The 26,145-nt window shown below is 49.2% G+C and overlaps 1 protein-coding gene and 1 pseudogene across 1 annotated transcript; one reads left to right on the plus strand and one right to left on the minus strand.

Moving 5' to 3' along the window:
* Positions 1–1,158: 1,158 nt before the first annotated feature.
* LOC142451652 (transcription initiation factor IIA subunit 2 pseudogene) lies at positions 1,159–4,570 on the minus strand (annotated as a pseudogene).
* FOXJ2 (forkhead box J2) lies at positions 3,977–24,909 on the plus strand. Its single transcript, XM_075552095.1, has 11 exons — positions 3,977–5,123; positions 12,305–12,651; positions 14,787–14,861; positions 15,587–15,655; positions 15,842–15,982; positions 16,443–16,641; positions 17,486–17,872; positions 18,801–18,902; positions 20,210–20,419; positions 21,000–21,083; positions 22,238–24,909. Exons 2-11 carry the CDS (start codon positions 12,319–12,321, stop codon positions 22,324–22,326), a joined length of 1,689 nt encoding a protein of 562 aa, XP_075408210.1. The 5' UTR covers positions 3,977–5,123; positions 12,305–12,318; the 3' UTR covers positions 22,327–24,909.
* Positions 24,910–26,145: the final 1,236 nt, after the last annotated feature.

Consider the following 26,145-nt stretch of genomic DNA (forward strand, 5'->3'; position numbering starts at 1 on the left):
AAAAGACAAAAGCAGAACTTTCCAGAGAAAATGTAAACTTGTGGGATCAAGATCCTAGAGCATTTGTGTAAATCATTGTAAAATGAGATGAAATATGGCTTTACCAGTATGATCCTGAAGACAAAGCAATGGCTAGCAAAAGGTGGGACTAGGGAAGAAAAAAAAAGAAGAGGTGGGACCAGTCCAGTCAAAGCAAAACAAGACTGATCAAGAGCAAAGGTCATGTCAACAGATTATTGGGATGCTCTAGACATGTTGCCTGTGGAATTTCTGGAGGGCCGAAAAAAACGATAACATCTGTTTGTATGTGAGTGTTTTGAGCAAGTTAACCAAAGCTTCAGCAGTAAAGCACTCTGGAAATCTTCCCCAGAGAGTCTTTCTCTAAGTCAACAATGCTCCTGCTCATTCCTCTTATCGACACAGGTAATTTGGTGAAAAGTTCAATCTTCAAGCATGCACCTTATGATTCTGATTTGACTCATCCTGATTTTTTTGTTTTCTAATCTTTAAGGAAAAAAATCCTAAAATGGCATCTTTTGTCTTCAGTTAATAATGTAAAAAAAGATGGTATTGGCATGGTGAAATTCCCACGATCTTCAGTACTTTAGAGATGGACTAAATGGCTGGCTGGGATCACCACTTACAAAAGTGTCTTGAACTCAATGGGGCATATTTTGAGAAATAAATGTAAAATTTTTATCTTTAAATTAAATTTCCCATAAGCTTTTTGAGGTCCCCTCATTTGAAAAAGCAACTATATCATTATATTATACAAACGTTTTTTAATAGTATTTTCTCACTTAAATCTACTCACACAGATGAAAACAATTGATTTTAAAATAATCCATGGCTATTAACAAATTGTCTAGATAGTAAAAGGATATTTAAAAGAAAAACAACTCATCATTCTCCATTCAAGAGTAAATAACAACTACTCTTTAAAAACTAATAATATTATTTTTTAAGTTTGCAAATGAGTTTCTTACAGAATGCTTATAGGAAATAACTTCTGACATGTCATTTTTTGAAAGTTCCATTTTTCCATGCTGCGTAATAAAGGGAATATAAGAGGCTAAAGTCAGACGCATCTTTCTATGGGAATTCATGCCTAGCCTAGCACATTTCCGCATTACTAAATATGAATTTAAAATGTCTCTTCTATGTTTCTCTTCGTAATAACAGAAGATGGCATGAAAACGCCCCCCCCTTTTTTGATCCTTTAGTATGGGAGCCAGTGTTTTTACCATCACAGGTTACAATTTTCACCCTGTCCGCTTTCCGAAGCTCTTCACCTGTCTGCACTCAATGTCATCCCAAACGAAAACTCCACATGGTATCGCTGAACCTGTAGGTCTTTGGAGAGCCCCTGCAATTGACTCTGTTCCTGAGGCTCTGAGCCAATGCTGAATTTATAGCCTTATCAAACTGAAGAACTTGAAGGGCAAGGTGGAGGTGATCCTCGAGACTCGATGAGTCTCTCTAGGCTCTCCTGAAAACTGCTCCCCAGAGTAGCATTTCTGTGTAACTGAGGCTTAGGTGGAAGGCGCTGTTCTTCTCATTCAGGCTCCTGTGGAGAACCCGTGCCTGTCAGCAGTGAAGACAGAAGGTCAGGGGAGGAGCCTACTTCCCCATACTATTCTATTATATAGCTATACCATGTTGGTTGTGTCTCATTTTCTAGCTACAAATAATATGGCAGCAACCATCATATACACATCAAATAAATTCTTGAGCTTTTCATCTTTCCATGCCTCCAGGAAAGGAGATCATAATTCATCCCTCAATTTCCCATTGTGTATAGTTAATGCCAAGAGTTGGAAAAAGAAACAAAACACCCAATATATAGAAAACCATTCATTACCAAATCCACCCCCCCCCCCCCCGCCTGTAATAGCATGTGAAGGAATGAATTAATGCCTCAAAGAGAGGGGGAAACTACAGTATGACACCTGGAAGGATATTGGAAAGGTCACAAGGAAGAAAAGGGCTGACTGGATTGGAGGATGACTTGACCCAGCCAGCTCTAGGCAAGGGTGGGATCAAAGTAATCATGCAAAAGCCTGACCAGGAATAAAAAAAGACTAAAGAACTGATACATTTGAATTGTGTTGGTGAAGAATATTGAACAAGAACAAATCTATCATGGAAAAAGTACATGCAGAATGCATCTTGGAATCGAGGATGGCTTTGGACCTGCTTTGTACTTTGGACGTGTTATCAGAAGGGCCCAGTCCCTTGAGAAGGACACCATGCTAAGTATAAGCTCAGTTAAAGACACAAGACCCTTAAGATGGATAGATATGATGGGTACAGTGGGTGAAACCTAGCAGAGATTGGGAGGATGGCCCAAGACTGAGCAGTGTTTCATTCTGCTGTGCATGCATTACGACCAACTGCCTCGAACAAACAAGACAGTATTCTATTGCTAGAAACCTTGGTCGTGCACTACTGAAGCACGTAGCTGCTCACTGAAAGATGGGGGGATTGGAGCCCTCCGGCTACAGCTTGAGATAAAGATGTGATGGTCTGGCTTTACAGCTTTGGATCTCTCTGGGGCCGTTCAACTCTGTCCCGTAGGGCCACTATGAGTTGGATTATACTCAGTGCAATGGGCTTGGCTTTTTGTTGTTGTCGTCAAGGTATTGCTACAAGAATTAAATGATAGTGTGTACAAAGCTCAATAACCGGCACACTGCAAATATAAAATATAAACATATAAATATATAACATATACACCTAAGAAATCAAATCTAGTATCACAGACTGAGTCAAGAGAAAAAAAACTTTTAATCATTTTATTGGGGGATCGTACAACTCACCACAGTCCATCCATCCATCCATTGTGTCAAGCACATTTGTTGCCATCATTAAGAGAAAATATTTTACCGATTACAGGTGAAAGGTGATCATCCAGTTGTAATCCTGGTTATGCAGTCTTTCTTTAAAAGAGGATAGTTTTGCCTTAGTATTATTTTATTGATAAAATAGTTAAGATGGTTAGAGAAAAGCTTAACAGGCTATAGGATGGAATGTTCGTATAAAGATTTGCAAGGGAATAAAAAGCCTTCGGGAGGAAAAGTGGAGGCAGGCATTCCCGTTTTCTGTCCCGCTAAAGAGGGTTTTGTAAAGGCATGCCTGGAGCAGAGAGGGGTGTGCTGTGAGCTACAAGGACATTCTATACGCGGTGATGGTAGACTCTGGATGGTATGTGAAAAGTGTGTCAAGCAAACTGAACACCAGACTTATTTCATATCCTTTTATTGTACCGTTGGCAAAGCACTGTCACTAAGTCATCTCGTTTGACCCTTGCAAGAGACTTCACTGAGTTCAGGTCAAGTCCCCTCTTTATTAAGCAAGATTTGAGAGAGACAAGTGATCCACACAAGTTTACAAAACTGGACCAAGGATTAGGACTTAAATCTTCTGATATAAATATCCAATGGTTTTTCCATGACATGTTAACTTTATCCCTTGTATGCACCCACTCATTCCACAAGTCTCCACCAAACTCCAGGATGCTCTCAAGGTAACCTTAACTGCGCCCCAGCTCCCACAAGGCCGCACACATTATTTGGGGCGGGGGCAGACAGAAGTCCATCCAAAACACCCTTGGGTAACTCCTAAGGGTGCTCATCTGCATAGAATACAATAGAAAAGCGAAGCTCAGGCGTTCCAGAGCCGGGGAGTCGGTAAGCTGGGAGCCGGGCCGTGCAGGGCTCGCCGTGCTCCCCGGAGTCTCCAGGTGCAGAGCCGTGGGGGCTTCTCGCGCGTAGACGGTGAGTCGCGCCGGGCCGAGCGGCCGGGAGGCGAGTGCGGGGCGGTGGGCGCCTCCGGGGCTGCGCAGCCACCTCCCCGCTCCCGGGCGCGAGCGCGGCGGGCCCGGCCTGGGCGCCGCGCGGCTCCTCCTTAACCCGCGCTGGGAGGCGGCGGCGGCGGCGGCCCGGCGGGCGGGGAGGGGGAGGGGCGCGGCGCGCGGCGCGGCGGCCGGGGAGGAGCCGGGGCCTGCAGCGGAGCCGAGCCGAGCCCGAGCCGAGCCCCGACGCAGCCCGGCCGCCTGCTGGCTCCCGGGAGCCCCGACTGGCCGCAGCCCGAGAGGTGGCGAGCGCGGGGAGCCCCCACGCGCCGGAGGGGAGCGGACGGCCCGGGACTCGAGGAGGCGCTGCCGGGGCCGCAGCAGCCAGTGCCGGGAGTCGGGAGCCGCGGCCTCCCGGCCCCTACTGCCCAGGCCAGCTCTGGGAGAGCGGGGAGTACGACAAACCCCACCCTCTGGGGCACCCCAGCCGCCGGAGGCGGGAGCATCCCCCTCCTCCCGGGGAAGAGAAGACCCCGACCACTTGAGCGGGAGAAAGAAGAACCCCCCCTGTAGGGGACGCGCCTCTCTGCTAGAGGAAAATCCCTCGCCTGGCCCGGGCGGAGCGCCCTAAAAGTGGCAAGGGGTGATCCTTCCTAAAGGAAGCACGGGGAGACCCTGCCAGCGCGCCTCCACCCCTCCAAACACACACTCCGGGCAGTTCAGGACTTTGGCCGCAAAGAGAGAGCGGGCCATGCCTGTGGAGTAGGCGCCGTCCATCGTAGCCGGTACTCACGGGGGAGAGCGCCCTAACTTTCAGGAGCGGAGGAGGAGAACCGGCGTCCGGCATTCAGGAGAGGGGAAGACGCGCCCCCTCAACTTCCTTGTACCTAGACAGTGGAACAGGGCCGAGCCCCTCCGCTCGGAGCTCCAGCTGACAGGAAGAGCCCTCCACCCCCGAAAGATCCAGCTTGGGGGGGAGGGGGACTCCCCCAAAGGGGAGGAGACAGCTCCTGGTTGGGAGAGGCTCCTCCCCTCCTCCCGAGGGTAACAGGCAGGGTGTGGGGGGTGTGCCACCTTCCCCAGGTTGGACCTCCTTCTCCTCCTCCTCCTCCTCCTCTCCCTTCTCCACCACCTCCTCCTCCTCCTCCTGCCTCAGCTCTTCATCCTCTGGGGACCCAGTTTCCCTCCCCAGCTTGGGAGGCTCAGCCAGGCCCAGGAAGAGCCACTGAGGATGAGACCAGCCATCTGCCACTGAAGAGGGGTCTCCCTCCCACCCCAAACTCCAGAACCAGGTGGTTCCCGCCCTTTGCCGGAGGGACCTTGGAGACAGGTTAGTGTTTTCTTCCATTCTCGCTGTCAAATTTTGGGCACTAGCAGTGGGTGTAGGGGACTGGACGGCTGGCTCCTGAGGTTCGTTGCTGTGAAAGGTGGCGTGACACTTTCGAATCCTCTGGGAACTGTGTTCTGAGGAAGCTTCTGGATTAGAACTCGTATTTTGCTGCAGAGCCTCGGTGACATGGGTTTCCGGGTGTTGGGGCCAAAAGAAATGAGGGTTACTTGAAATCCCTAGGGAGGCGGATATTGCCGCGACGAAGGCCAAGGGGTTGCCTTTTCAGAAGTCTATGCGTAGTGCGTACCAAGAGCGACACATCCCCACCATGTCACTCGCAGAGCCGGTCTCCTTAAAACTTAACTGCGGCATCATGTAGCCTGGCCTTGTCCAGGACCCCTGTTGGTGTACATCTTCTTATCAGTAACCTTGGGCCCATAGAACTTTCACCTCAGCTCCTCTCTCCAACCCCGCTGTCATTGGTTGTCAAGAAGGGTAGCGTGCCTCTGCTCACGCCATCGCAGACACCAGGAGACCGCCTGTAGACCCGCCCATGGCTGGCCAGGTGTGTCCCTCTACCCATAAAGCCCACAGGGCCAGTAGACATCCTCTAGATCCTGAGGGGAGAAGACCCGGGATGGCAGCTCCGCCAGGTTAAAGTCCTTTTCTGATGTTGCCCGTGTAGCCCTTCCCACTGCCCTGCAGGGCTTCTGACCTGATAGAAAGAGAAGACTGGTTGTGCCAGCGTCCTCCCAGCCAGCCTTCAAAATTAACTGACCCTCAAGGAAATGGGGAGATTTGATCTCTGAGGAGTCTTTTACGTGGATACACGGACTTCAAAAAAAATGTATGGAAACATTGCTTTATCTTTGAATCCCGTCTTTCCATATGCTAGAGATCCCTGATGGAAAAGCACCTACGAATCCTATTCTTTCCCTTCCCGTTGATTGTTTGCTTCAGGGGTCCTGAAACTTTGTTTTTAAGTTTTCTTTCACCAGATAGGAGCCGGAGTCTTCAGGAAAAGTCCGGGGAAAGTGCTAGGAAATCCTTCTAGCGGAGCCCCCGGCCCTGCCTTCCAATCTTGGGGCACTAGTTGGATGATGGCCTTCCTGCCTTGCCGCTCAGAAACACCTTCTCTTCTGCAAGGCCAAGTGGGAGGTTTCCCCTTACTCTGGCTTTTTTGTTTCCTCCTCCTCTGTGTGTGTGGCTTCCTGCCATAGCCTCCAAGTGCATCGACTTGGTCCTGGAATCTACTTGTTGGTAGTGGTATACAAGATAGGGTAATAATCCACAGGTTAGTGGGGCTAGGTTACAGAACAGTGTGCATGTGTTTCTCAGGTTAAGTGTCTGTAGCTCTATCTCGATGTTTGGAGAGGGTATGTGAGCAGAGATAGGTATATGTGTGCTCTTCGGCGAAGTCTCCACCTGTCTAGAATTGTATGGTTTTGGAGGGGGAGGGGAGCTTTCTCTACAAGCAGCTGCCTCTGTGCAACGGCCTGGAGAAGTTGCCAGTAAGGATGTCCAGTTTGGGCAAAGGCTTGGCCCCCTCTGGCAGGGAGGCCCACTTCTTCTAGGGCTACCGAGAGAGCTTTACTTCAGATGCCTTTGGTCTCAAAAGTCTTTTCACTGTAGATACAAGTTCCCAAACTCATTTGGCTTACCACCCCTTTCAGAAAAAACAAATTACTCAGCATCTTCCTGGCAATTAAAAATATTTTTACGATAGCCTATCATCTAGCCTAAAGTGTAGGTATCTGCTTTTGCCACACCTGTCCCCCTGGATCATTCCAGTGTCCTTTAATGTCCCCACTTTGGGAAACACTGGTCTAGTTTTCCCCAAAAGTCTCCTCCCCTGCTTTTTTTTTTTTTTTAATACCCAACCTTAATGAAACAGCAGCCGACTTGTTAAAAAATTCTTTATCAGATGCAGAAAAGCAACTTCTTGCATGGCTCAGGTTGAACTATCTCACGACACCTACAGGTATACCAACTCCAAGGGCTGCAGGTGTCCTGCTCAGCCTGAGTTCCCCCAACCCACCTTTTATGGAATCAGTCAGAAGCAAGTGGTTTTGGGGTTGGGCTAAGTGTGACTTAGAAAATGCTATTTTCCAAGCCATGTCCTATGACTAGGCACAGTTCCCTCTGGAAGATAAGAAGTGATATTCCTCCACTCCTACATACTTGGAGATTTTCCGGGTTGGCCTATCCTGGGGTGATACTATCTCCAAAGGAAAAGTTTGAGATGCTGATGGCCTGAAAACAGTTTCAGGCTCCCTGCTGGCTTTGTAAAGCAAACTCTGGTACTTGCTGCTTCCTTTCTTATCGCTAATGTCTGTCACTTTTCTAAAGTTTCATGTCCAAACTTTGGATCTTTTTTCCTTAACCCAAGAACAGTCATAGCTGCACTTACTTGGCACTTTACAAATATGAACTCACAGGGCAATCCTCCTAACAGGCTTATGGTGGAGTCTAGACATCTGTACTTTACAGGTGAAGAAACGAAGGCACCAAGAGGTTAAGTAACTTGCCTGAGGTTGTGGAGCCAGGATTGAAATGCAGGCCTCTCGATTCCTCATGTGGTTGACTTAGCCACAGCCATATTGGTCTTGGCATTGGATACAGGTCAGGAAGTTTTCACTCCTTAATACCTGACCTTGGCACCCGAGAGAAAACAATTACTAGCTTTTCAGATAAAACAGGAAGAAAGCTGTGCTTGTTATTTTGAATCTTGCATGTCTTATCCAGGGTCTGCCTTCCCCTCCACAGAAGGCTTACCCTCTGTTTCTCTGTCTTCCTCCCCGGGCTGCAGTCTTTGTAGACGTCCTGTGGATGTGATGGAGCCTGCCCTTTGGCTGCCTTTCCCAGTTTCTTATGGGTATTTCCTTTCAGTCTTCCAGCGCGTGGAGAATGTGGCCTGACTCAGGTTCTGCCGAGCCCAGTGGCATGAGGCCCACCTGCAGAGAGGTCTGGGTAACTAGGTTGCTTGGAACTGAGAACTGGAGGTACCTCTTACTTGTCCTTCTAATAATAGCCATGAGCTTTAGCCCCGCACCATTATTTTGGGGAGCGTGGAATGTGTGGCAGCAGAGAGCTCATTAAGCTCCAATCACTGCCCTCTGGGGATGAAGCTTTGGCAGGGCTTGGGACTGTATCCCTTGTACTGAAGGGGAAACTGAGGCATTCAGAGGGAGCAAGGGCTGGTTAGGGATGCTTAGTGACTCAGTGGGAGGGTTGCGGTGAGGGCTCTGACACCTGGGCTGCCCTTCAAGAATGGGGAAGTGAAGGGGCTGAGGAAGTGGGATGGGTTAAAGAGAGTGGCGCTGAAAGGTCTGAAGGATCAGGCTTCCACAAGCTTCTCGGACCTGGTGAGATAGGAAGATTTGTTTAGTGCTCCGCGGGCAGGTAACTGGAGGGCTGACAGGGAGGGTGCTGGAGAAGACCCAGAAAGGGCCCTGGGTGGGTGGGGGCACAGCAGTTAAGTAGACTGCCACAGGTTAGGGTCTGAAGCCACCAGCTACTCTCTGTAAAGGTTTGAAACCCGCAGGAGCAGTTCCACTCTGTCCCCTGAGCCAGGATCCACTTGGTGGCAGTGGGTTTTGGGTTGGTTGGTTTTGTCCCTAACCTGGTGTTAGAGTAGGTATGGGCATCGAGCAATTAGCAAAAAGCTGAGAGGGCTTTCCTTTCAGGAATTCATGCCGATTGGTGTGCCACATAGGTTCCACAAGGGAGCGTCAAGAGATTTGTGGGAAAATAGAGTTAAAAGATAATGGAATTTCCCCCATCAACTTTTCGAAGCCCCTTCTTAGGAGCACTCAACACTTGAAATTCTACTATCCTTGTCCCACGTAGGGAAGTTTCAAAGGAAAGAGTCCTGGTAGCTTCTGCGCTTCTCAGATGAGTTTTCCAAGGGAGGTCAGAAGGAAATCGTTTAAAACTTTTGGATAGGCTTCTTTTGGGGACCGGAGCCCTGTTGATGGCGTGGGCTGCTAACCACAGGTCGCAGAACAGCGCCAGTTGGGTGCTTGCTGAGCTGTGAAGATGGGCAGCCTCAGGAACCCCAGGGACCAGTTCTAGTCCTCCCCAGAGGGCTGCTGTGAGTGGGGATTGATTCCGTGACAGCGGGTTTGGGGATTCTCTTCCGGAGGGGATCCAGCCGAACTCTCTCACCACGAAAAACCCGTTCGTTGGCATGTAAGAGTTCTCTGGGATAAGCCAGCTATAGGGCCAGGATCCCAGCTAGATCCCAGAGGTTGTGACTTAGTATAAGCGCTTGAAGCTCTGGAGTATCTTAGGATGATTTAATGTCCCTATTCGTTTCCAAGTTTCCGTGGTTTAGGTGGGGAGAGGAGCTGAGGAGTAAGAGAAAACCCCTTCGTGCATCTATTTTTAAGATGTCCCCCCACCCCTTTTCCTTTCTCTTGTCAAACAATCTTGGGTTGCAACTGGCTATCTTGCTGCCCTCGCCTCTCGGGCACTAAGGTGTTTCCTTCAGTGTGGTGTGGAGTGGGTGTGTTGGTGGTGCAGGGCAGGCGCACATGTGTGTACATGCGAAGTCGGAAAGTCGGGTCGATGTTCACCCTTCAGGAGGATGGGTTAAGTGTCATGGGAGTAGACTGAGCGAGGACAGAAACGTGGGCAGAGCGACAGCCCGAAGGATTTGTTGGGATCAGGAGAAAGAGGGAGGCAGCTCCAAAGCTGGACCCGAGCTCTGGACCGCAAAGTGTGCATGTGTGTGTATCTCTGGGTTTGGATTAGCGAGCACAGACCCACATGTGTTCCTGCCCAAGACAGTGAGCTGCAAGCCATCTTATCCCTGACTCTGCCAGAGAAATGCCCTGGCGGGATGGGATGGTCCACAGCCGCACCGAAGAACTGCTAGCTGGAATCCCGAGGCTGCAGCAGGCACCAACCTGTTAGGCAGCAGAGGCTCAGGGGGTTGCTGGCATCAGCTGCAGGGGAGTGTCAGTGGCTACCAAGTGGTTCCTGCCAGCCTTTCCGGCCCCTGCCATACAGATACCATCCATCAGTCGGCACCTTCTCCCACCAAGATGTCACTCTAGCCACACCTCTCCGCCAGCAAGAGCGCCCGGGCTGTGTGGGTGGTGGCAGGGCGTGCAAACATCAGGCGTGGGCGGTCTGGCAGCGCCAGGAGTTTGCATGGAGGTGCAGCGAGCGTGCGTGCCAGGCTGGGAAGGAAGGAGGGAGGAGGAGGGCGGGCGAAGGGAGTCAGCGTTTCGCCTGGAGTGGCTATTTTTAGCCAGGCTATCGGATTGTTACCGTGCTCACACAGCTGGGTGTCTCCCCCCTCCCCTGTCGGTGAAGCCCAGCAGGCTGGGAGGGGGGTGGCCCTTTCTGATGACTTCTTCCTGGTGTGGGCGTCTGTGGGCGGGAGCAAAGGGGGAAGCTCTAAGGTGCGAGGGCCTCCGCGTGCTCAGGATCTGTTATGTCTGGGTGTGACATTGTGCTCTGTTGGTCATGTATGCTATAGATCTCGATTGTGATCCTGTGTGGCCCACTGCTTCTGGGTCGGTCTTGTACCTGCCCTTGGCTGGTTGCCTTACAGAATGTCTACCTGGGCTGCCGCTGCCGTACCTCGTGTGCACATGTGCATGCGCTAAGAAGAGTGTGTGCTTCTGATTTAGAAGGCACCAGCTGCGCCGCGGGCGAAAGATGCGGCAGTCAGCTGCCCTCAAGATTGCCTGAAGCCCCATGGGCAGTTCTGCCCTGTTGTCGCTGAGTCAGGACCCACTCCATGGCAGTGGCTCCCCCCCCCCCCCAAGGGTTGGCATGTGCTGCGTTAGTATACACTGTGTTTACTCAGACGGTTTCTCTTAAGAGTCCGCTTGTGGCATATTGCTATGGATGGATGTAAATCGGATAATCTTCAAATAATTGGAAAATAGGTCTTGGCTAATTGTACCTGGTATCTAAGTATCTTTTATTTTATTGTACTCTGTGTGTGTGCTGACTCATAGGGAGGCCCCGTGGGCTTGAGACTGTAACTGTTTACAGGAGTAGAAAGCCTAGTCTTTCTCTCTCGGAGCTGCTGGTGGTTTTGAACTGCTAACCATGTGGATCACAGCTCAACTCGTAACTACTACACCACCAGGGCTCATTATATAGATATATGGATTATATATATTGTATTATGCACACACAGTTATAACCATGTTTCTACAGGGGACCCGTGGGTGGCCCATATGGTTTAGTGCTTGCCAACTAACTGAAAGGTCAGTTATTTGAACCCACCTGAAGCACCTCCAAAGACAGTGGTGGTGATCTGCCTGTGAGCTGTCACAGTCTCGAGAACTCGAGTGAGCGTCTACTCTATAACACAGAGGTTCACCATGAGTCAGAGACCACTTGACGGGAATTGGTTTGATTTTATGTATCTTCAAGAAGTTTGGGAAAAAGACTAGGCTTTCTATTCCCAGAAAGAGTTGCAGTCTGGGAAATCCACAGGGGCAGTTCTACCCTGCCCTATAGAACTGTCACGAGTCAGAATTCATCGAGGGCAGTGCGTTTGCTTGGGGCTTGGTTCAAGAAGTTTGTGGAAAAATGTAATATGAAGATAATGGAATTTTGCCACAAACTTTGTGAAGTCCCATTCATAAGTATGATATAGAATACATATATTCTGTAAAAGATACAGTTATAAAATATTATGGTGTAGGGCTATACCTCCCAAACAAACCCACTGCCATCCAGTTGATTCTGACCCTTCAACAGCCTTGGAGGACGGAGTAGGGCCGCCTCTTTGGGCTTCCACGATGGTTAGTCTTAAGGGGAGCAGACAGCCTCATCTTTCTCTTGCAGAGCGACTGGTGAGTTTGAATTGCAGACCTTGGGGTGAGCAACCCAACCTGCCATAGATTCCCACTATGCCACCAGGCGCCGTTCATCTTATTTGAAGGAAGAAGCCCTTTAGCCTCAACACTAGAAAAGTTGAACTAGCTTGTTGCCTGGTAGATGATTGACAGTGTATCAGATTGGGTGGAGGTGGGTCAGGGAACATCTTGCTCAGCGTTGTCCCGGGAAAGGAGTCTCCTACAGAAACTATGCTGGGAAGAAAGTCTACTTCCTTTAAAGGACTAGGATGTGAATATTGCTTGTCTCTAGAATCTGAGATCACACTTAACTATTCTGTTTCCCTCTCCCCTTTGTCCTCTTCTTCTCTACAGAACCCAGAAGTACCATGGCTTCTGACCTAGAGAGTAGCCTCACCTCCATAGACTGGCTCCCTCAGCTAACCCTCCGGGCGACCATTGAGAAGCTTGGAAGTGCCTCGCAGGCTGGGCCTCCAGGGGGCAGCCGCAAGTGTCCACCGGGTTCACCCACGGATCCCAATGCCACCCTGAGCAAAGACGAGGCAGCAGTCCACCAGGATGGCAAGCCGAGATACAGCTATGCGACCCTCATCACTTACGCCATCAACTCCTCTCCAGCCAAGAAGATGACCCTCAGTGAGATTTACCGCTGGATCTGTGATAACTTCCCCTACTACAAGAATGCTGGCATTGGCTGGAAGGTGCGGTTATTGCCATTACTTGGGGTTATTTTTAACATTTGATCATCTTTTTCTCTACTTTTGTCCCTTCCTATGACAGTTCACTTTACTCTGACCTGTCTCACAGACAGGTGACCTTCTTAAAATCTCCCGGGTCCAATGTTTTTCCCAGAGATGAACAATTTTCAGAAACAGCACCAGGGAAAACTCTGGTGATGCCACATGCTGGGCAGGGCTGTGGGGATGGCAGGCCCTCATCCTCGTCATAGGCCCTCGAAGCTTCCAATTCCTCAGAAGGGACATTCATTTCACAGAGATCTATTGCCACTCTGCTGGCTTCAAGCCACTCTCCGAGGCATGATGTTACTCTTTCCTACCAAGTGGTAGGAATCTCATCAGATTTGCATAGCCTCGTTGAGCATAGTCATCATCGCCTGAGAAAACATAAAGATTTAATTAGGCCCTTCAGCCACAGCTCATCCACCGTGCCAGTAATGATAGGACGCACTGCTTGGCCACAGGTGAAGGAAGAAGGGGCTCTTCTTCCATCAGAGAAGGAAGACTGATGCTGTCAGTCCTTGAAGCAGCCCCACGTTTGCCCGTTGTTGAGCAGGCTTGGGGATTTAATGTAGACGCTCATCCTGAAAATCACCAGTTGACATATTAACCAGCTGACGACCCAGAGACTCCTGAGAGCATGCAGCTTTCCCTGTGTCACTTTGCTCCTCAGCTACCACAACCCCTGCATACACATGGCAATGCTTCTTCCCTCCTAATGTGTGGGGCCCGGGAAGGTAACAGAGGTGATCTGTGCCCCTGTTCCCCTCCTAATTTCTAAGAACCTTAAAACATTGGTCTTTCTTTGCTGTGGATGAGCGGGGGAACCACGCAGGTATGATGTTAAGGTATTTATTTCCCTGCTGTCAGCTGGGTGGGAAGGTTGAAGCACTATAATCAGCATTCCAGGAGCCCCTGGTTATCAAATCCATAGCCATTACCTGGCCACAGTTGAATTTCTACATGTTTCTTATATCACTGCACTTGTCACTGGCCTTCAAGCTCCGGAGCTGCTATAATTGAAATACTAGAGCGTGGCTTTCGCAAGCAGAAATTTGGTTTCTCACAGTTCAGAAAGCCAGAGGAAGTCTGAATTCGGAGTGCTGACTCCGGGGGGAAGGTATTCTCTGTTGGCCCTGGTCTCTCCTGAGCTTCGGCTTCTGGACCGGCCTCATGTGGTGTGGCACCTCGCTGCCCTCATCTGGGCTTCCCTTGCTTTTGAGACCTGTAGCTCAAAGGAGATCGATTCAAGTTACACCCTGCGTGCCTTCTTAGCGTAACACACGCAACTCGTTCTGAAATGGGATCCTAACCACGCGCGCAGGGGTCATGGCATGCTTTACAATGCATATTTCTGGAGGACAGAGTTCAGTCCAGAGCACACTATCTGATAAGGTAATGTTCTCCATCAGTATAGTTAAAAGGTGCTAAAAACTTACTTTACTAGGCTTTGGAGCAGTGGTTCTCAACCTCCCTAATGCTGTGACCCTTTAAATGGTGACCCCCAACCATAGTTATTTTCGTTGCTACTTCATCACTGTAATCTTGCTACTGTTCTGAATGGGGCGACCCCTGTGAAAGGGTCGTTAGACCCCCGAGGGGGTCGCGACCCACAGGTTGAGAGCCGCTGCTTTAGCGTGTAGTGTGTTTTTACAAGTTTTCTTGGCATATAATTCACATCTCATACAATGCAATGGTTCAAACACATTAAGAAGAACTGGGCAGTCACCACCGGTCCATTTCAGAGCATTTTCGCCTTTCTCATACTGCTTGTTGTCAGCGCGTCGTGTATTTTAGACTCCCTCGTTCCACTGACGAGACCTGGTGGCGCAGTGGTTGCACGTTGAGCTAGTAGCCACAAGCTTCGGCAGTTTGAAACCACTCGCTGCCCGCCCTGAGGGAGAATGATGGGCTTTCTACTCATGGAAAGAGTAGAGCTACTGCCTGGGAAACACCAAGGGGCAGGCAGTTCTACCCTGTCCTATAGGGTCTCTGTGAGTTGGTATCCACTGGGTGACAGTAAGTTTGTTTGGTGTGCCATTGGGAATTTTTCTGCTTTCCATAATGCTCAGATCTAACTTGCTTCTCTGCTTCTCCAGAATTCAATTCGGCACAACCTTTCCCTCAACAAGTGTTTCCGGAAGGTGCCCAGACCTCGAGATGACCCTGGGAAGGTGAGACGTGGCTTCCATGTTGGAGGGAGAAGCAGGAAAGGGAGAGAGTTGAATGTAATCAACCCAGAGGTGGTTTTAATTACCTACCCAAAGAGGAAATCCTGTTAATGAGGGAAGCAGCTCTATATTATCTTAAAGGAAGAGCTTGTTTTTTTTTTTAGGAAGAGCTTGTTGACAAACTGTGGCCACTTAGAAATAAGTGACTAAAAAAAAAACACTCTTGGGAAATTGTTTTGTGTTTTTAATAGGCATATTTCTGTTAAAGTTGGCCTGTGCTGCCCCCTCACTCCTCTGTAGTAACCTTTGTGGAAATGGTTATCTCTAAACTCCCCGTGATTTTTACTTCACAACTGTCAGAAGGGTGATGAGCAGGATCATTGTCTTCATTTGACAGTTGTGGATGCTAAAGTCCAAGTCCAAGGGGTCGTTCCTAAGTCATGAAGGAGGACAAGGGTCAAGGCTAGGCTTTTCCAGCTCTTTGAGCAGGGACAGTTGAGGCCTGTGTTGGATGGACCGCAGGTCTGCCTGTGCTTCTCCCGGAGCTTTGGAGACACATCTTCTCCTCAGCATTAGCCAGCATTTCAAGGAGTCTGTGCAATTTTCCAGGAATTGACCTTCTTATCAAGACTTATTTTTTTGTGGGAATCAAAACTGTCTACTCGCCACAAGCTAGGCACTTCCGCACATAGTGATTATGTTCTCTGTGGGTTGGGTTCTCTTTCCAGGGCTCCTATTGGACAATTGACACCTGCCCTGACATTTCCCGGAAGAGAAGGCATCCTCCAGATGATGATGTAAGTTGTTCCCACTTCCCAGGGAGCTGCCATTTCTGAACCAGTTGTTCCCCTACCTCCTGTCCTGCATTTTCAATCCTTTCTCCTATTTTGAGTACAGACAGAATGCCGGTACAGGTGCGCCCATGGCTACTGGGAGGATTCTGAGCCTCTGTTGATAGATTTCTTTTTCTTCACAACCTTCAGCTCTCCCAAGACTCACCCGAGCAGGAGGCAAGCAAAAGCCCACGGGGAGGCATGCCTGGGAGTGGCGAAGCCTCCCTGCCTCCAGAGGGCAATCCCCAGATGTCCCTTCAGAGCCCTGCATCCCTCGCCAGTTATAGCCAGGTAGGAAGCAGAGGTGGCCTAAAGATGGGTGCTTGGGTGGATGCTTGGGTAGATGCGTGTATCTCCCTGTTCAAAATTTTTTTTATTGATGACGGGCGATACAGCAGGCAGGTTACGTTGAGAAAGAAGTGGACATCAAAAGAGAAAAAGGGCGCGCACGTGGAGAGAGGCCATAACAGAACTTTGAGAAAGATCAAAAAGAAGAAGGGGAAAAGTAGTTTAAAAAGAATGGGAGCTAAAAAGTGTAAGAAGGGCATGAATGTATCACAGAGAAAAGGCCTTGAAAGAAGAAATGGAGAGCGAGGAGAGAAGGATCCTTAAAGAGGAAATCATGCAGGGCCTTTGAAGTCCAATGGGGAATGGTGAAGAGGGGCAGGCGGGGGAGCGGGACGGCCAGCAGGGGCTTGCACTGGTCCCTCAGTAAGGCCCTGAATCTGGTCCTCCTTGCCTCTTTTTGCAGGGCACAGGGTCTGTGGATGGCGGAGCAGTGGCAGCCGGGGCTCCTGGCCGAGAGAGTGCCGAAGGCCCTCCTCCGCTCTACAACACCAACAACGACTTCAAATTCTCCTACTCGGAGATCAACTTTCAGGACCTCAGCTGGTCCTTCCGCAACCTCTACAAATCCATGCTGGAAAAGTCGTCTTCCTCCTCACAGCATGGTGAGGCTGGAGCCTGGAGCAGGGATGCCCTTGCCTTGGGGTGGGGGTGGCAGATGATGACTGTCTCTTCTCTACCTGCTTTCTTATATTTGGTGCAAGGAGGGGTTACTTTCTGCTCAGAGAAACAAGTCTCTGAGCTCTCCTGGGTGAGTTCCGGAGAGCAGCTGTTTCAGGAGCCCTGCTCTGGGTTACTTGCTTCGGGAAGTCAGTTAGAGGAATCCCCCTTCCGGAACTGAGGGCAGACCTTTCTGACTTCAAGCAAGCAACTTATAAGATGGCCACTAGGGGACAGCAGCGGTCTTCTCTCCCCAAGAACCCCTCTCTTTCAGTGTTAGACTTTTCCTTTTTAGTGTATGTTATGTTACTATTTCTTCTGAAAGATTTAAAAGAGATGCAAAAAGAGAGGAAGTAGTATAATAACCCCCGAGTGCCTATCACTTAACTTTAACAGTTACCAATAATTTATTTAATTTTTTCATTTACTCATCAACACTTAAAAAATCTGAATACTTACAAGCAGTTCCCAGACAGCATGTCGTTCCACCCACAAACACTATTTCAGTATGCATCCGGAAACGATGAAGACTTTCAGCTACCCACCTTGCCGGTAGTATGCCTAACACAAGTAATTGTATGACTTTGCTGTCAGTTACTATGGTATCTACAGTCACCTTTCCCTAATGACCATTATTGTTGGTTTCTGTTCCTTTATTTTTCCATGTATCACACAACTTGACCTTTGTCCCTCGGCAGTGTCTGTCGGAGGCCTCCCATCTCAACCCGGGGAAAATCCCGTCCAGCGAAAAATATTTGCCACCAGTCACTTGTGTGCTTTACCCGACAGGCTTTTCGACTCTGCTGGGAGACATGACGCCATCCAACAACTACTACATGTACCAGCCGCCGCCGCCCCAGCAGCAGCAGCAGCCACCGCCCCAGCCGTCGCCCCAGCAGTCACAGCCGCCGCCGCCGCCAGCCCAGGGCCCCGCGAGCGTGGGGGGTGCTCCTCCACTGCACACCCCAAGCCCAGATGGTTGTACTCCCCCAGGGGGGAAGCAAGCTGTGGCTGAAGGCTATGGGCCTCCCCCGGTGATGGCCATGCACCCACCCCCACTGCGGCATGGAGGCTACCACCCTCACCAGCACCACCCCCACTCCCACGCTGCCCAGCAGCCACCCCCACCGCAGCAACAGGCTCAAGGCCAGGCCCCCATGAACACTGCTGGCTTTGGTGAGTGGGATGGGCGTGCAATGACATGGCTCTCTGGAGTGGGCATCTAGATATGGGCGTCCTGGATTAGAAGGGTCTGTTTTTGCCTCACCCTCCTGTCAGAGCTTACAGCAGAGGAAGAAAGTTGTTCTGTAGAGCTAGCTCTATATTATAGAATCCCTGGCCAAATTGGGATTTAAAAAAAAACAATTTATACGGATCTATTCTCCTGCGTCTAAGCTGAACTGTACCTAACAAATGCTGTCGTTAGTTGCCATTGCGATTCCAATTCAGTGCGACCGCTGTGCGCTGTGCAGATCTGCTCTACCAAGTTGTCAAGGCTGGAACATTTAAGAAGCAGGTTGCTAGGCTTGTCTCCAAGGAGTCTCTGGGTGGGTTCGAACTGCCAACCTTTTGGTTGGGGGTTGAACACTGAGCTATTGGTGCCAACCATGGGTAGCTTCATCTACCTAAGTCGCTCTCAGTTGCTGTCAAGCAAATCCTGATTCCTGGTGACCCCATATGCTTCAGAGCACTTCATAGGGTTTCCTGTTTTCCTTTTTAAGTAATTTATATGATGTGTGCTCTCACTGAGAACATCTCTAAAGGATTTTCACTCGCTGATTTTGGGGGAAGTTTGATCACCAGACCTTTCTTTTGAGGTGCCTCTGTGCGCACTCAAGCCTCTGACTTTTCGGGTTAGCAGCCAAGCACATTAACCATTTAGACCACCCAGGAAGGGAGATCCTACAATTACTTTCATCGTGCAATGGGTAGATGCAAGCCTATTTTTTTTCCCTAGCAGTTTTATTGACACATCATCTTTCACGTCCCGGAACAGTGCAGTGGTTTGAGGATCTTGAAGAGAGGGCTGTACAAAGGCTGCAAAGGCCTTGCATATGCTCCGCTGGCCTGTGTCCACACTGTATCTTGTTATCCTCTCCTCCAGCATTTCCTTCCGACTGGTGCTCCAATATCGACTCCTTGAAAGAAAGCTTCAAGATGGTGAATCGGCTCAATTGGTCCAGCATTGAGCAGTCACAGTTCTCAGGTCAGTGCTCAAAGACGATGAATGGAGGGAAGGAGGGATGCATGGAAGACGCACAGCAGCCAGAGGCAGGGAAGGAGGGACGCATGGAAGACGCACAGCAGCCAGAGGCATGGCTGTGTGAAGCTCGGAGAGCGAGGCTTTCATGGTTTCCCCTCCAGATTATATAAGATGGGCAATCTTCATGCTATTTATACATTACCTTTGCCTTAACTTACAATCCAGCCGTGCTTTATCCTTGTCATGGTGATCTTTAAGAGCGGGAATGCTCTCCAGAATGTGGAAACCCTTGGGGTGGTGTTTGCTGCCGTAGAGCCAGCCTCCAACTCATGGTCACCTCATTGTGTTAGCACAACGTTAGGCCGGACTGAGGAGAGAAACATATCCAGTGACATTCATATATGGATAAGAAAGCTTCATATCAAGAAGTCATTATATGTGGAGAAAACATCCCCGCCTAGCCCAACTCAAGTCCGTAAATCCAATACTAGCCCATAAGTCCAAAACTAGTCCCGCTTCAGATTCATGCAGCCACAAGCAGTGATTCAGAGTACAGGTTGAGGTGAACATGGAAGGGCTTGGGCAGCTCTCAGGGAGGTCATCCAGCAGGAAGATGAAGGGAGAGAGCGAGCTGTCCCCAGTGTCTCACACTCTTCTACCACCCAGGAGGCATCAGGCTGTGACTTGGTTGACAGGTTTGGCTCCATCCCTAGCCAGGAGTAGATCCACCGACATACATGTATCTCACGACCACACGGCTATATGACAGGATGGGACTGCTGTGGTCCACAGGGGTTTCCTTGCCTGGTTTTGAGGAAGTAGATCACCAGGGCTTTCTTCCTAATCTCTTTTAGTCTGAAAACCCTGCTGAAATCACTTCGGCAGCCACACACATACACGTTTCCCATGACAGCCAGAGATTGCTATGCTTGAGGTATACTCCCTAGGCGTCGAACCGCAGTTTCCTGGGAAATCAGAATCCTACACCAGAATTGAAACCACTGCCCCTGGACTTCCATGTCAGGACATTATTTTCCACTCTTTACGGACCAGTGTGACGATGGCTGATTCGTTCCTTTTCTTTCAAGTGGAGTGTATTCATCAAGGAAATGGAAATAAACCATAAGCCTTTAGTAAGGAACAGATAGAAGGAGTGTGGCAGCACTCTAAAGGGCTTTAAAACATGTAAATGATTAGTGCGAATCCGAGTGGCTAGTGGTGTTGGTTTGTGCCGCATTTTTGGGAGACGTCTGCTAGGGATTGGGGGGCCTCAACAAGGCCAGTGTTGACTGACTGCCCTCCTGTTGTAGAACTGATGGAGAGCCTGCGACAGGCGGAGCAGAAGAACTGGAGCCTGGACCAGCATCACATTGCCAATCTCTGCGACTCCCTCAACCACTTCCTTACCCAGACTGGTCACGTACCCCCGCAAGGTGGCTCCCACCGGCCCCCAACCTCTGCCCGAATTGCTGACTCCTGCGCCCTCACCAGTGGGAAACAGGAGTCCACCATGAACCAAGGTATTGCACAGAGCAAGTCATCCAGGAGCTAGCAACGGTGATGAGATGGGAGGCAGGTAGGAGCGGGCTAAAGAGAATCAAGAGAAATCATTTCATGGGCAGTGGCCCACATTGAGTGGTGGGGATAGTTTGTTCAGCCACATTGGTTGAACATCTATAATAATATCGGGAAAAAGCACAAAAGAAATGGACCATAAGATTCCTTTCAGAACTGGATTTGGAAGATCAAAATTATTTAAGAAACGGAGAGTGCTTTGTTAGGGAAAAATGCCCTGTTTGGGATTTGTGTCTAAGTAGCCGCACCTGGATGGGATCAGGTGGGGTGGTGATTCCCTGCGTTTATATGATCTTCTAACTGGTGGAATGAGAGGCACTCAACGATCATGTTCCTGTGTCTGTCATCTGTCTGCTTTGTCATTTTGCAATTCTAGTATCTAGTCACTTCATACCCTAAGTGGTAAGGGCTGAGAGCCTGTGCAGAAAGCCTCCAGGACAACGGAGGGATATTAAGGGATAGAAGGGTGCATTTCCCCCCTCTCTGTTGGGACTCACTCAAGTAACCCTTCTCTTGCTTCCGCAGTGAACTCCTATGGACACCTCTATCCTGGCCCATCCCCAATGTACCCGATCCCCACCCAGGAGCCATCAGCGTACAATCGCCCAGGTAAGAGCCAGGAAGCTTGCTTCACCACCAGCCACAGCACCTTCTTCCCAGACGGGTTGTTTTACTTTCTCCTGGCTCCGTGCCTGCACCTGCTAGGGATGGGCGGAACTCCATGATTCCCAAGGCCGGCTGGGAGCCACTTGCTAGGGAGGCGGATGCCAGCGAAGTAAAAGAGGCAGATTTCCATGAAAATGAATTTATCTCTGTGATACGGAAAGGAAGTAAAAGCATCATTATAAGGAAAAGAAAAATAGTGGAGTACATTTTTGCCTAGCTTGGAATATAGATGATGATGAACTGAGGGAAAGAAAATGAATGTGTTACTCAGACCAGCTTCCCTGGGGCCAGGGTCTACACGCTGGTCGCTTGGCAGTCAGTATCAGGAGCCTGGGAAGCAGCTCTCTCTTTTAGCGGAAGTGGGGGACCCAAGTGGCCACGGATAGTCAGTCTAACATGAGAAGATCCTTTATATTTAAATTCTTTTTAGAAATGTCACATTGGAGTAGTTGTTAAAGCACTCGGCTGCTAATCAAGGGGTCGGCAGTTCAAGCCAGCCAGCCACTGTGAGGGGAAAGGGGTGACAGCCGGCTTCCATAAAGATTACAGCCTCGTGCTCCCTGGGGAGCAGTTCCACTTTGTTCTATAGGTTGCTGGGAGTCCGAATTGCCTGCATGGCAACGGAATCTGTTTTTGTTTATTTGTTTGTTTGTGTATAAGCTTACCTAACTACAGGCACTTTCCATTTTGGGGGGAAATAGCTGACTCCTTGTCTGCACATTCAAGGTCCATGTACTATAAATGAAAACATACGGATTAGGTCCTTTTTCATATGGCTGGACCTCTGTATGTTTCCTATCATAATTACAGAGTCTTCCTAAATATCGCGTTTAAAATTTGTCACAGTCTTCATAAATGCCACTGTGGCTGTATAGTATTTGACTGCCACGTGACCACTGACTCCTAGTTTACCCCCCCCCCCCCCCCCCCCGAGAACTCCCGGGAATGATAACCTGCCACCAAAGTGACTCTGGGCTGGTAGGGACCATCCTCTGCAAGCCCGTTTCGCCTTCTCCTTTAGACCCTAGCACAGTCTATCTGGGCTGATAGGCTAGCCTCCCAGCCACGCTCCTTTCACACCCCCTCTCTCCCTACAGCACCCCACATGGTCCCTCGGCCGCCAGGCCCACCTCCGGGCGCCACTGAGGAGATCCCTGATGACTTCGACTGGGACTTGATCACTTAGTGCTTCCTAGTGTGTGGACGTCAGCCCAGGGCTTGATCAGGGTGGTGAAGCCTGGCGGGGGAGCAGCAGCCCCAGCCCATCCCTTCCCCTGCCTGCATAGAGATATGTATTCTCTCTCTCTCTCTCCTTTCTTTCTCTGTCAGAGAAGCCACCTGCAAGATGCTGCCGAAGATACCCCTCTTTTCTGCCTCATTCTTCTCTCTTCCCTCCTGTTCTTTCCGAATTCTTCCATTATTCTTATTATTATATTATTGTTGTTATTGTTATTATGGGCTGTGTACTGTCCCCAGTTTCCTGTCCCTACACCTTGGACCGTGTCCACTCTTTGCTAATTTCAAAATTACCAGGCTGGAAAATGTGGCCATTATAAATTCTGATTTGTCTTTCTCTTTGAAGACTTCAATTCTGATCTCACCTTCTGGCCCTAAATTGTTTCTTATTCGTATCAGTTTCGACCCAGGACTGGAGAGGCCACTTTTTTCAAGTAGACAGGGTCTAAAACACTGCTTAGCAGTCATGAGTTTGCCGGTTTTACTCAGTGGTGCTAATTCTGCCCTCTGGCCTCTCCCTTGTCCCTTCCTACCTTCGACCCTTACTTCTGACAATCCTCATTCCCCACTAGAGGTTGTGGAGGAGAGTGGAATGAGAGGCCCAGGCCGGTCCCCCCGGTAGAGCACTGTGGAGTGGTGGACGGAATGCGAGTCCATCTGAAGTGGGATGGATACTGCCACAGGAAACAAGCTGCCACGGGATTTGTCCTAGCCTTTTTTTTTTTTTGGGTGGGGGGAGGGCGTGTGAGGGGATGGAGTGGATTTTAGCCAGAACTCTGTTTCTCTGGCAGAGGGCATGAGGACAACGTCAGCATAGGTACAAAGGTGTACCTTCCTGGAGACAATTTCAACGTAGCCATTTTGGTTTTTTTAAGAGCCATTTTCCCGTACCCTGAACTGTAGCTCCCACCGTGGCATTTACGATCTTCCACCCTCTTCCCCACCCAGCAATTTGTTTTTTCTTTCCTTACTTGTTTGGGATAAATAGCCTACACAACTGTTTTTCTTTCTCTCTTTCCTAGGGTTCTCCAGAAAGACAGAGTAATCTTTTTGTCACTCTTGCGTTTCATCAGATCCTTAGACACATGGGAATGTCTTTCTCACCTCTCCTAGCTGAGTCAAACCCCAGGGTGTTGGTGGCAGGCAGATGAGGGGGAAGGAGAAGGGAGCTGGCAGAGAGATGAGTGAGGGGCGTTTCAGTTACTTAACTCTCTAGGCAGTGCTTGTCTAGCAAGCCAGTTGACTAGAATGGAAGCTTGTGTAATTAGGCTTTGGGGTAAAGGCAAGAGTTCCATGAAGGTCACGGGGACTCCCGGGTAACTTATTTCCTTGAACGAGAAGTGGCCATGATGTATTGCCACAATGTACTCAATGTACATTTAACATCGGGTATTCGGGGAAGAGGAACTGCGTCACTTCTGTTTGCATTTCGTGACATTCTCACTTTTTAGGAGCTGCGGGACAAACTGGGTGGAATGGACAAGGCACTCCGTGATTTCTCTTTGGGGATTTCTGTTCCTATTCTTTTATTTACCCATGGTTTCTAGGAAATTTGGCTTTCTGCTGTTTTTCTCCCTTCATCCACCACTTGTATGTGAGAGTTTGTTGAAGTCCAGTGACTCTGAAGTCAGGGGCAGCAAGGGACAGTGAGCTAAAGAGCACTTTATTTCTTTGAAGCCTTTGCAGGAAAGCAATGGGGTGGATGACTCGAATCCCCCGTTGCCTCGAGGGCAGTTAGTGCAACTGAAGTCTGACATGCATTTCCCACTGGGGAAAGGAGAATTTCTCTTAGAGGGTGGCAAAATGCCTTTGTACATGTTTCTGTTTTAGGCATCTCTTCCCTGTTCCTCCTACACATAACTTCAGTCATTTCTTCTCACGACTCCCCTCTCTGCAGATTATCACTCCTCGTTCTAAACGTCTCTCCTGCTCAGATCCATACAACATTGGCTAGGGCAGACTACATCATACGTGCAGATATCCTTTGTGGATAATTCACCAGTGTCTTCTGAAAACCAGTATCATTGAGAAGCCTGGTGGGCAGCCAGAGTAATTGAAGTTTGGGGCTGGATCTGGAGATTGGTCATCAGGCCTCTTGGGATTCCTGCTCCCCTTTGCTAAGCTCAGCCTTGTTAAATGGCGTAGGACAAACCTGGCCCTCCTTGGGCTTCAGTCCCCCCACCCCACCCCCGCCCCCACGAAGTGGGAAGAATACTACTTTTTCTTGTTGGTCCGGCCTTGCTGGGCTTGAAGTATAGTCATTGTTGTTGTATCGGGTGACGTGTACAAAATTGCAGGAGCTCACTGCCTTCAGGAGGAAACAAGGGAGAAAGTGTAGGAGAGGGAAAGAAGGAGCAGCCCTGTGGTGTAGATCCACCCTCCCTGTCTTCCTCAACCCTCATGTTTCTGGTTTGGTGAGTTCTTCATACCACCCATAATGCTTTGCATTGGTGCAGGCTGGGGAGGGGGTGTATGGTCTCACAAGTTGTTTTTTGCATGCTTTCTTAATAAAATTAAAAAAAAAGAACGCTTATGACTTGTTTTGCGCGTGTTTGTGTTTCATTTACTTTTAATAAGAATACACGAACCATGTTATTACCATGGAATGTAAATTTAGGTTAGACAAGAGAATTTCACAAGTATATTGTATAGGATTTCAAAATCTGTGTATGATGTCTGACCAAACCAGTTAGCTCTTAATCACATCACTTCCAATACAGGCAATGTGTTTACTTCAACCCGTATGCTTTTACAAAGAAAAAATAAGACACTGTACACATTTTAAAAGTGCTCTTTACTCTTGGATTAGCAATTAAAACGCACAATTCTTACTTGAGGATGACAATTAGAAATTATCCTAACATGACAGCAGCAAAAATATAACTCTGCAATTACAAAAGGGGCTAAACGAATTCATCATTAGGTTATTCTCATGCAGACAAGTATGATTCTAAAATAAATTAGCTAAGCAGCTGTTGTTCATTTTTCAGGTTTAATTTGAACACACGTTTTTAGCTGTAGGTTACATTCCACCCATTTTTCTGAAGGAGTTCTTCGAGCACAGACTTGCCCTAGGAAGGGAGGTATCCAACCGGCCCATGAGGCAAGCAGAAAGAAGAGCCAGTCCATTGGGGCCCACAACACGCTGCATGGTACTCAAAGAGGGTGGCCTTCTGCAGCAGCTGGACGTTCTGCAGCTTTGGCCCGCCACCTGTTTTAGAACTAACCGCATTCCATCTTGTCACCATCCAGTGAATTTGGGTGGCCTGCCTCTTTTTGCAGCCTGGATCCCCTGGAATGACCTAGTTTATGAGCTAGACCAGGGGTCCTCAAACTTTTTAAACGGGGCCAGTTAACTGTGCCTAAGACCTGTTGGAGGGCCGGACTATAGTTTTAAAAAAAAAACTATGAACAAATCCCTATGCACACTGCACATACCTTATTTTGAAGTAAAAAAAAGGGGCAAAAACACCCGGCGGGCCAGATAAATGTCCTCGGCCGGCCGCAATGGGCCCATAGTTTTAGGATGCCTGATCTAGACGCTATTGGTCACCAGGGAAGTCAAGCCTGCAAAAGAGAAGCCTGTCATCAAAACAGTGAACTCATGTCAATCATTTATCTTCAACATAAACAGAACCTCAAAAGGGGGTATCTCAGTAGTACAAAGTCCAGTCTTTCTCCCTTGGAGCCACTGTTGGTTTCACACTGCCAACCAGGTGGATTGCAGGCCTGTTCATAACCACTACACCACCAGGGCTTCTTAGGATGT

This window comes from Tenrec ecaudatus, chromosome 6 (assembly GCF_050624435.1).
Source record: "Tenrec ecaudatus isolate mTenEca1 chromosome 6, mTenEca1.hap1, whole genome shotgun sequence".
Lineage (NCBI taxonomy): Eukaryota > Metazoa > Chordata > Mammalia > Afrosoricida > Tenrecidae > Tenrec > Tenrec ecaudatus.

Bases quoted from the DNA above. Each gene is read 5' to 3' on its own strand.
- FOXJ2 (XM_075552095.1), top strand. From the start codon at position 12,319: ATGGCTTCTGACCTAGAGAGTAGCCTCACCTCCATAGACTGGCTCCCT. The intron at 12,652-14,786 runs GTGCGGTTATTG...CTGCTTCTCCAG, and splicing joins ATGCTGGCATTGGCTGGAAG to AATTCAATTCGGCACAACCT. The intron at 17,873-18,800 runs GTGAGTGGGATG...CCTCTCCTCCAG, and splicing joins CATGAACACTGCTGGCTTTG to CATTTCCTTCCGACTGGTGC.